Source organism: Armigeres subalbatus, chromosome 2 (genome assembly GCF_024139115.2).
Source record: "Armigeres subalbatus isolate Guangzhou_Male chromosome 2, GZ_Asu_2, whole genome shotgun sequence".
Classification (NCBI taxonomy): Eukaryota; Metazoa; Arthropoda; class Insecta; order Diptera; family Culicidae; genus Armigeres; species Armigeres subalbatus.
Window position 1 is genome coordinate 330898852 of NC_085140.1, and position 10957 is coordinate 330909808.

Here is a 10957-nt window from a genome sequence, read left to right on the forward strand (position 1 = left end):
TAGAAAATCCCAGCAAACATGGGACAAATATGCGTATGACGGCAGTATAGGTAAAGGCTATTTTCCCTGATTTTAGAATAGGTAAATTTTGCCGAAGGCGATGCTAAAGAGTGTTTTTCAGAATAAGGTTTATAAAAGAAAACTTAGGAAACTTTGCCTCTATTCTCTACAGTTTCCTCATCGAACTTAAACTTCTAATTTATATATCGCTTTTCTTCATTTCAGGTGATAGTTATCTGCTTTCTATCGATCATCCCATGGCCCGGTCCGAGCGTGTTCAAGATATCCTGCTCCCGCGACAGTTCGCGAGTGGTGCGCAAAATAGTGCAATCCAAATGGCTGCCGATACTGGAAAAGTACCAGGTCCAGCTTCCACTGGAGTGTCCGTTTCATCCGTTGCGCGATATCTTCGGGCCCCAGCAGGCAGCCAAAAAGCAGAACCGCCCGAGCCAATGGACCTGCGGTCTGTGTGGTAAGAGTTTCTTCGAGGAGAAACATCTCGACATGCACTTCGAAAACCGCCACAAAAGCAACATCAACATGGCGGAGGACGCCGTCTGCCTGGCGGACTACTGCGATATGATGCGTTGCGAGGTGCTCGTTGCCAAGGATGCTACCCTGTCGTTCGGGGGCGATCCGAACATGATGTCTACGGACATCGAGGTGTGGAACGAGGCAACCGCCTATCGGACAGCCCTATCCACTGCGGGACCAAGGGACTTGGCGAAGGTGCCTGCTAGGTTAGTTTTCATATTGTTACTCAATAGAACACACAGTTCGAAACTAACTTTTCAATTCTAGGAAATCTATACTTCCAAAGATCCTACAAACTATAAAGAATGAAATTCTTAATGAACGGAAGCCCCCGATTTCGGCGCTAACCGCGAAAGGCTTATCCAATTGCGAAGCCAGTGCCGACAAACGAAGTTCCCGCGTGAGAGAGCATTCGGGTAGCGATGGTAATGTGACCGGTATCTTTCGGAGGCCATTGTTGCATTTCTTTTTTTCAGATGATCACGAGATTGAGGTTGATGACGAAGACGATGAAGATGAGGACGATGACGATGAGGATGAGGAGACTGACAACGATAGCAATGCGACGTCACAGTGTGACCAGAATCTGGTTGATTCTTCGCTACCTCCGGTAGATCGAAAGCAGCAGAAGCTATCGGAGATGCAACGAATGAAAGCCAACTGCAAAACGGAAGAGTTGGATCAGCTAAAGACGCGTTGTGAAATTCTGGTTCGAGACTGTATTGTTGGGCTGCTGGTTCAGCTATCCTTAGAGGACTTTAAGAGCATGGAGGAAGAGATGAATCGTGCCGTCTGTTGGTACCTGACGTGTGAGCGATACTGGGAAGATGGCCCTCTGGATCAGAGACCATTTCCCTGGGGACTAGTATTCGTCCTAGTGATGGTTCTATCGTTGGGCGTATGTCTCTGCTACTACATAATCTGGATACTGTTTGAGTAAGTATTGTAGTAAGTCCAGTTGCTGAGAATGATCAAATTTTAACTTCAACTATGATCTTTGGAATTGTTTTGATAGTATTTGAACGTTTTTCTTTTCATGTCTTTTATTCCACAATTGGTACATTTCTCACTTGTGTGTTATGTTCTATGTGTTTGTGTTGATGTGACTTAAAACAAACAGCGAAGACCATAGTCCAATGACAAGTAACCAGATAACGGCTCATCCGAGTCCAACACATGGGCGGCACTATCTGCAGCCGCAGGCCAGCCTCTACCATTTGGCGGATGGCGGACATTCGGCTACCAGTCTGAATAGTTTGAGCCAGATGTCAAACATGAACGTGACGCCGGTGGGCGTTTCGAGCGGAACGGATCTACAGCATACTCCGCAGATCCATGCCACACAGGTGCCGTACGGAGATGAGGGTGGCTACGGCTATGCCACCGGCAGTGCATCGAACGCTGTCGTATCCGATGGGGCGCCCATCGCCGGTGCAACCATGGCCGGAGAGTTCAGCGAACTGGGCCAAAGCGAGCATTACATCTACGTGACGTACCCTCCAGAACTGAAACGAAGACTACTAGAAAGGTATGGTAGTGACATCTATATGCAACTCTTGCGGAAAAATGCCTATGAGTACTATTAGCAGTTTTCTTTCGGTGTCGTGATGCGTGTGTGCCACCTTTGTATCTGTTGCTCCCAATGTAACCATTTTTCTCTTTGTACAATGTCATCTCTTGTTTTCATATAATACGTATTGAATGATCGCCTCACCCGAAAGATGCTACTACCAATCGATCTTGTCATGTACCACCCAAGATGGTGCAGGTTGCAGAATAACGTTAAAAAACTTGACGAGTTCGGCAATTTGTCAGAAAGAAAAATGAATTAGGTACAGCTGATCGCGGTACTTTTTGTCATGGGTGAAGAATCCCAACGACTTCGGCCTGGGAGGAGAAAATAATTCAATAATACTCAATTCCATTGTTGATTTCTTACTCTAATATAAACTTGCCTTGCATAAGACGTAAAATACCAAATAGTAATACCAAAAATGAATAGAATAGAAAAAACTCATGCGGAAATTTTGAAGGAAATCGGAGAAATCCAAAGAATTTCTCGTTTGTACCGGAAAGGATTGTTCGGCAGAAAGACATATGACCGAAGACTACAAGTTGTTTGGTCGAATATGTCGCTTGACCAAATAGACCATTTGGTAAAAGACTATCTAGCTTAAAGTTATTTGGCCTTCGTCATTTGGTCGAACAGTTCATTTCGCTGAAAAAATCGGTTGCCGAATAGCTCAATTGGCCGAAATGACATTTTGCCAAAAGTTTCGTTCGGCTACAGCCCATTTTGGTTATTTTCAAGACATTACCGGAAGAATGTTTTAAATTTCGCCGGAAAAATCGGATCATGGCCATTCGTACCATTTTGGCATACGACCAAATGTCAATTACTGAACGGATCATTGTGGTCAAAACTGGCCACTCGTTTGGTTAAATGGCCATTTTGAAAAATGATCATTAAAGAAATTCCGTAACCTCTACTTTTTAAGTCGATACTGGCCATCAAGCCAAACGTCATCCAGCCAAATTCCATTCAGCCGACTGACTGTTATCAGGTCGACAATGGTTTAGCTGCAAATGTAGTTTGGTCGAAAGCGACATACAGCATAAAGGAAAATTCGGCCGAACTGAAAATTTGACCAAAAAAATTGTTTTGCCCTAACAGGTAGGGATGAAACGATACCACTGAGGTATCGATACTTTTACTTCAAAGTAGTATCGTATAAAAGTATCGATAACACTAAATATCAAATGAAAAGTATCGATACCTACTCGTATCATATGAGTACTCATATACTTGAAGTAATATTCAAAAATGATCGTTTTGTTACTCTCAAGCTTATTTCATTACTATTTATTCTTTAATACTTTAATTCACTTATCTCGAGATTATATTGAGTAATTCTCGCTGAGATCGGGCCACTATTTGCACGAGGTTCTTAAAAATGCCTGAATTTATGTTCATTCGAAAGCATTCGGCGAGTATATTAAGGATCCAAGTTAAATTCATCAGAAAGATGGACCCCTTGAAATCACTTTTATGGACCCCTCGATTTTTGTCAGTTCTTGATTCACCAAAACTGTCATAACTCCAACATTTCTCACCCAATCTAAGAGATCAGCTTATCATTGGAAAGAGGAAGAGTATATCCACAATTTGCAATAATAAAAAATGAGGTAGCCATATTGAATTCGGCCGCCATCTTGTATTTATTTTTGAAAACTATTTTTCCGCATGGTTCACAACAACCGATTTTGAATATTATTACATCGATAGAAAGCTTATATTGTGCATTTTGGCCAATAATGTATCAGGTGTATGTTTTTTCTATCAAAAGTTATGTACGGTTTACCAAATTATTTTTTAGGGCCCATCTGATCAACGAACATTATTTTTATGGCTAATATGATACTAAGGCATCAGTTCATTGTTTTCATACACTATTATACGCTAAATATGTTTTAAAAATAAAAAAACATATTTACAACAGTATTTTATTTGAAGGGCTCAAAAGTTTTGAGCATAACGGAGCCGTATTCTTGTATTAAATAAGTTTGTTTAACGGCAATTTTTTATAACAGAGGTTGTTATAAAACATGTACCATTAGTAGTTAAAATAGCAAAAATTATAACCAATGTTTTCAGAATATTTTGACATATTTTTCATTCCGTACAAATTAATTTTCAATATTTCCACATTATCCAGACTCTTAAGGTTATTCAAATGCTTTTAGATTCAAAAGATTTTCACTGATTCCTAGGATTTTCTACGGATTCCATAGTCTCTCGAATTCTTAGATTCATCATGGAATGCGGGACGTTTTCCGACACGCCTGCAATGCGGGACAACTAAACTGAATTCGGAACTTTCCCACATAATACGAGACGTCTGGTCACTTTAGAATTGTGAATAGGTCACATTTACGGTCCTAAATTTTGAGTAAATCATAATAAATCTATAAAACAAAGCTAAGTTCACTTTTGTGAATTTCACTAATAATACACTGTAATTATCACAAATAAGTGTTACTAAAATTTAGATGATTATTTCGAAGAAAATACGAATGTTTCTATTAAGATTTATTAGGTTTAAGTACTTCAATTCGATACTTACTTGGTATCGGATATTAAAGTATCGATTCCAAAAGTACTTGGTATCGAATCAAAAGTATCGAGTCAACACAGTCAACACAAAATCGTATATGATGCAACGTAAGATGCTAAAGTGGAGGCGATATACGTACATATTGCATGGGGAAGTACCTATATGGCCTCCATTTTAGCATGTTATGTGGAATCATATACGATCTTGTGTTGACCGGGTTACTTGTATCGATTCATCCCTACTAACAGGTCATTTGACTAAAAGTGCCATTCGGCTGAAAAAGTCGTTTGACCAATTAGATCATTTGACCAAAAATGCAATTTGGTAAGAATGGTCATTTGACAGAAAGAGCCATTTCGTCAAAAAATGTCTTTTAAAAAAACAACCATTTCGGCCAAATGGCATTTTTTGCGAAAAGTTTACCCGTAATGCTGGGTAGACACCTTTACGTGGTGTGTTACGGGGTAAGATCTACCACGGTTACATTGCCAGCTACAGGCAAATCCTGACCCAACGAATACCTTCCTCATTATCCAACTCCGTGGTACTTATGAGGGTGTCTCTAAGTCGGTGGCCTCTCGTTAAGTAAGTACTACATCAACACTTCCTTCCTCTCCCTAGTTACGGTGAAGATGGGCGTGGCCAGGAGTAGTAATCCTCATGCTTTTGTTATTTTTGTTTAAGACTGGAATCAAGGACCACTCCCCTTCTTGATTTCTGATAGCATTCTAGATAAGGATCTCAAAATTAAAACATGAGTATCACTAGTGTCCAATCTACGAATTACACCGTAACAATGCTAATGCTAATGGCATTTTCTGCGAAAAGTGTCGTTCGGCTTAATCGATCATTTGGTCAAAAAGTTGTATAGCCGATTAGATAATGTGTCAAAAAATGCATTTTGGCCGAAAGGGTTGTTTTGCACAAATGACATTTTCGTGTCAAATAATTCCATCCTTGTCAAGGGGAGTGCTAACCTCCTCTCCTTTCAAAAGACACAGCATCAAATAATTCTTTCTGTCAAATGGCCATTCCTACCAAACGGCATTTTCAGTCGAATGTTCTATTCGCTCTAACGGTTTTTAACGGCCAAATTACCAGTTCGGCTTGATGTCCTTTTCGGCTATATTTTCAGAAAATTCGACCTGATAACAGTTTCGGATGTGCGTTCAATTCGGCTTAGTAAGATGTGGTTAGATTACTTTTGACTTAAAGGCCAGTATCGACTTAATAAGAAGAGGTTAAAAAAATTCGTTCAATGGACATCTGACGAAAAGGTTATTTCACCGAAAATGTCATTTGGTCAAACGGGTGGATATTTTTGACCATATTATCCATTCAGTAATTGACATTTGGTAGTAAGACGGCCAAACGGACCATTCTGTCAAACGACCATTTCGGCCATACGGAATTTTCGGGCTGATGACATATTCGGCCAAACGACCTGTTAGGGAAAACGAGTTTTTCGCCAAAATTACAAGTTTGGGCCGTATTTTGCTTTTTTAGGCAATGGAATTTCCCCAGAATTTCTTATGGACAATACACTAGTTGTTAGATATCTGCAACATGTTTACGTTTCAGTTAGCGAATACCATTCGATAACTGTAACGCATTCTAGACGTCAAACGGTTGTCAGTCGACGTCAGCTGCAACAGAAGTGTAATTGAATTGCAGTTAAATTACTTGCAGTTATCGAACGTTTCCTGCACCAAGAATTTCTCGAAGAAATCTATAAAAATCCTTAAAAATCTGAGCAATTTTCCATTGAATTCTACAGTTTGAACAATCTTCCTCAGAAATTCTCGGAATTTCTCATGAAAATACCAAATAATTTCCCTCGAAAACCCCTCTCTATACTATTCTATGCCAAACTAGCCGTCTTAATGATTCTAGGCTGAACAATCCAACATTAAAACACCCATTCTACGAGCCGCACTCTTATTATTATTATTTATTCAGACTAAGGCCGAAGTGGCCTGTGCGGTATATAAGAGTCTTCTCCATTCAGCTCGGTCCATGGCTACACGTCGCCAACCACGCAGTCTACGGAGGGTCCGCAAGTCATCTTCCACCTGATCGATCCACCTTGCCCGCTGCGCACCTCGCCTTCTTGTGCCCGTCGGATCGTTGTCGAGAACCATTTTCACCGGGTTACTGTCCGACATTCTGGCTACGTGCCCGGCCCATCGCAGTCGTCCGATTTTCGCGGTGTGAACGATGGATGGTTCTCCCAACAGCTGATGCAATTCGTGGTTCATTCGCCTCCTCCACGTACCGTCCGCCATCTGCACCCCACCATAGATGGTACGCAGCACTTTCCTTTCGAAAACTCAAGTGCGCGTTGGTCCTCCACGAGCATCGTCCAGGTCTCGTGTCCGTAGAGGACTACCGGTCTAATTAGCGTTTTGTAGATTGTCAGTTTGGTACGGCGGCGAACTCTATTCGATCGGAGCGTCTTGCGGAGTCCAAAGTACGTACGATTTCCGCACTCTTCTAAATACAATTATAAAGAATTGTCTATGTAAATATTGAAAAATACTCAACAGGAACGTTCCGTGGATATTCCGAAACTTTTTCTGTAGAAATTCGGAACAATTTCACGTGAAAATTCTGAAGAATTTTGTTTGTAAATTCCAAATGAATATTTTGGAAAACTTAAAGAATTTTCTAGAGATGTTCATCAGATTTTTAGGCGAAATATACACCCTTATTCTTGTTTACGGACGAACGATACTTTCGAACGAATGCGATTCGTTCGAACCGTTTCTCCATTTGATTTTGCTGGCGTAAACGGGAATGCGCTTCAACTTTCGTTCGGAAGCACGTTCGTACGTAAACAAGAATATGGGTGATAAAAGATTCTTCCGTTAATGGAAAATATCCCGAAAAATAAGCAAAAGAAAATCTTGAAGAAACATTACAAAAATCGCCACGCCGATTCACGCCGCCGCCGACTAAAATTCTGAAAAACGCCGCCACCGCCGAATTTCGGACCGGCGCACACCCAATTATTATTCGTTTCGTATTAAAATACCTAAGCATGTTATTCCTGAAGTATTTTGCATATTAATTGCTCTGGAGCTCTGGAGCACCTTCTACATGCTGGTTCACGTAAGTCACCACCAGTACGACAATATGCACTTGTCATAAGACGAGTTCGTACAATTCCATCTAATTCCACCACTTGATTGTACCTTTGACAAATACGTAGTTCTATCTCAACAGTAAGGCCGTCTCTCGTATTTGACTGAAGTCGAGTCAAGTTATCATTGGTAGTGGCGCGGAGGCTCTCCTTTCCAATGACTGTGCGAAAGAACTCTTAACTTCCGGTCCCCCTGAAGTGCTGGAACCTCCCCCTCATCTTTTGCAGCTCTCGGGCAAGGCGGATTCCTAACGTTCCAAGTATCGAGTTTCCAATCAGTTAAACATTGCCGTATCATTTGCTGATTGTTCAATCCTGTATTTTTGATTTTCCGATGTTGATTGTTGGTTTTTCGCCGCCTTACCAGAGCTGCGATACCTGGCCACGTGATGGGGCTGCCATCTTAGGAATAGCTGACGTGACACCGCATTTCTTGTTCAGCCGCACGCTACGGGTTAGACGTTGTTTTGGGCCGCCCCTAACATGTAGGTTTGGTTAGAGTCCCCCACTTAGGACCTCCGTCGGCCTTCGCAACTCAGTGGCTACTGAATGAGCCCGAGATTCCCAAATCAGACGAATGAAAGCGATTACCTCCAATACATTTTTCAAATCAAAAACTTCCACATAATGTACATATTCACATCGGAGTTTTTCAGAACATTATAAATTAAAAGATTCCTACATGTTGAAGAGTCTTTATCAATTGATAATTTAAAAGTAAGATCGCGTGTGAGTTTTGATCATCCGCGATTTTTTGAAAATAAGATCTTTCCCATCCCTGAGACTGGCATTTTTATATTTGTCATTCTATACAATGCTCGATTACTAGAACACCAAATCATGAAGTCTGATTGGGTCTGTATCACATCATAACGACTACGAAACCGATATTAAACCATTATCAGACTAGTCAAAATCCAATTTTTTAAACGCAAGCAAGGAAGAGGTTATTAGTAAAGTAGTTAAAATTCTGCCAATCCGATTTATAACACGCTTCAAAATTATTGGACCATACTAAATGTTAATATTAAAGTTTCTGATAATAATAGACTGTGATTACTATGTTGAAGCAGAAGCACCCTCGATTCGTACAATAAATCCATTTGGTAGTAGCATCAACGGATTTTATCATCAAGTAGCATCGTTACAAAATGAACAAACGGTTTCATCTAGTCAAAATAGTCGAATTTTCAATTGATCTTCGAACATACGTATTCCAATACATTCTGCATGCCTTTAATTCTATTTCAATAAAATCTGTAACCTATTTACATCAGCTGCAAATAATAAGAGGTACGTTTTCCAATATAAATTCCTGAAACCAACCCAAACTAGTTAGAATAAATAGACTGAAACAGATCGAGATAGTCGATCGTATAGTTAAGGTCCTGAACACTTTGTTTTGTATAACTACTCCGAACTTTTCATCGAAATAAATGAAAATATGACCGAAATAATCTCTATTTAATGTGTCGTATTAAACTTCCATATCCTCAAACTCAGTAGGTAGAATTTGTTCCAACATTTGTTTCCAAATCTAGTCCTACGTAGCAAACAATTCTAACGTATCTCTTGTCAAGCATAACCAATCCATAACCGTAGTTGCTTGTGCATTTCCTGCCAACTTTTTGTTTCCGATCGCTATTCATCGTGGTGTGTGTCCCACTGAGTCGCCCAACAACATTTGAACTAGTTAGTAAATCGAACATTTTCTCGTTTTCTTCTTTTCTTGTTTCATTCATGTTCTTTTCTTCCTTTAGCTGCTACAATAGAACGACCCGTCTATGAAATTAAATTGATACCGAGTGGTCTAGACAAACCAAACTAAAATTATGAACAAAGACAAACATATAAATATAAAGCAAGAACACCTATTTTAGGAACACCTGCACAAACTTCAAGTAGCCCAAACTTTTGGAAGGTTGAAAAAAAAACACTGACTTTTTGCCGAACTTTTAGGACTAAATTGCAATAGAATCACTACATTGAACTGTTTTACACATTGTCCGATAGCAACTTTTTGTTTTAGATTTGAGATGAAATCACGGAAATGGCTTTGGGAAATCTTGAATGATATGCAATGGCTTTAACTTAGAGAAGATTTATTTTAAGAACAATTGTAGCAGTGGTAGTGCCCTGCATAGGTAAGTTTTAGCACATGTTTGTTATTCCTCTTATGGTACTTACCTAGAACTTTTAGATAAGTTAGTATGTAGCGAACACTTTAAATTCGGTTTAGAAAACATAGATTTCCAGGAACTATTCATTTATAATACCTACACTTTCAAACCATGACCAAGCTGAAAGGCATTTAGGTTCTATTTAAAAACAAAATGGAAGCTAAAATCCAGAATCGCGAACTTCGAGTTATCTTTAACAACTTTAAAGTACAAACCATGCGCTGAAAAAGCTTACTAGGGAATAAAAACTCGAACTTTTTGCTCTGTACCACTTGCATAAGACCAGTTCGGGATTTCGTTCTAGATTTTCTGAAAATTTCCGAAATTGAAAATCTGAAATTCTCCGAACGCGAAATTGAACCTAAACATTTTGAAACACTTCACAAAACTACTAAACTACTACGACGTTTTAAAACCGTCATGCCGAGCTAAACACTAAAGAAAACGAAACAAAACTAAGGGTTGAACCGATAGTTGTAGAAAAAGGATAATCAATTTTTCAAATATGTACTATATAGTAAAAAAATCGCATATAAAAATAGTGAATAAAATCTATTATTAATAGTATTAATTTTTCCTTAACCTGCATTCTTTTGTAACCCCCAGCAAAAACAGAACTAGTCATATAAAAAAACAAACAAACAAATAAACTGATGCGATAGTGACACTATGATTATAGTGTATATAAAATCTAGGGAAATGTTCTAGTATTATGAAAGTTACTCAACAACAACTGATGGGGGTAGTTTACGAAGATAAGGTAAATTCATCATATAAATAAAGAAAATTTATAAAAAGGGAAACGAATGTTTAGTTCTTTGTGATATCACATTTTAATGATTTCAACTGAATCCAGGGTGTATAGCTCGAACCCTGGCCTAATATGCTGCGGTTGAGAACATTTATCGTTATAAATCTTCATAAATAAAACCAAAATTATTCCACCACACGGCTTGCTTACACCCAATATTTTTTCTTTCATTTTT

General features: G+C 39.3%; 1 protein-coding gene and 1 non-coding gene across 4 annotated transcripts in view; one reads left to right on the plus strand and one right to left on the minus strand.

Moving 5' to 3' along the window:
• Positions 1-10609, plus strand: part of LOC134212748 (uncharacterized) — a 50579-nt gene extending 39970 nt beyond the window's left edge. For 2 of the 3 annotated variants that reach the window (XM_062690869.1, XM_062690867.1), the window contains exons 2-6: positions 226-740; positions 802-959; positions 1011-1470; positions 1655-2062; positions 9552-10609. In XM_062690869.1, the coding sequence (XP_062546853.1) occupies positions 226-740; positions 802-959; positions 1011-1470; positions 1655-2062; positions 9552-9579 (1569 nt within the window). In that variant the 3' untranslated portion in view covers positions 9580-10609. The remainder of the gene's footprint in view (positions 1-225; positions 741-801; positions 960-1010; positions 1471-1654; positions 2063-9551) is intronic. The other variant, XM_062690868.1, reaches the window with a different exon arrangement.
• Positions 5526-5648, minus strand: LOC134218680 (U6atac minor spliceosomal RNA). The gene has a single exon (XR_009981441.1). It is a non-coding gene; the product is annotated as a U6atac minor spliceosomal RNA (small nuclear RNA).
• Positions 10610-10957: the final 348 nt, after the last annotated feature.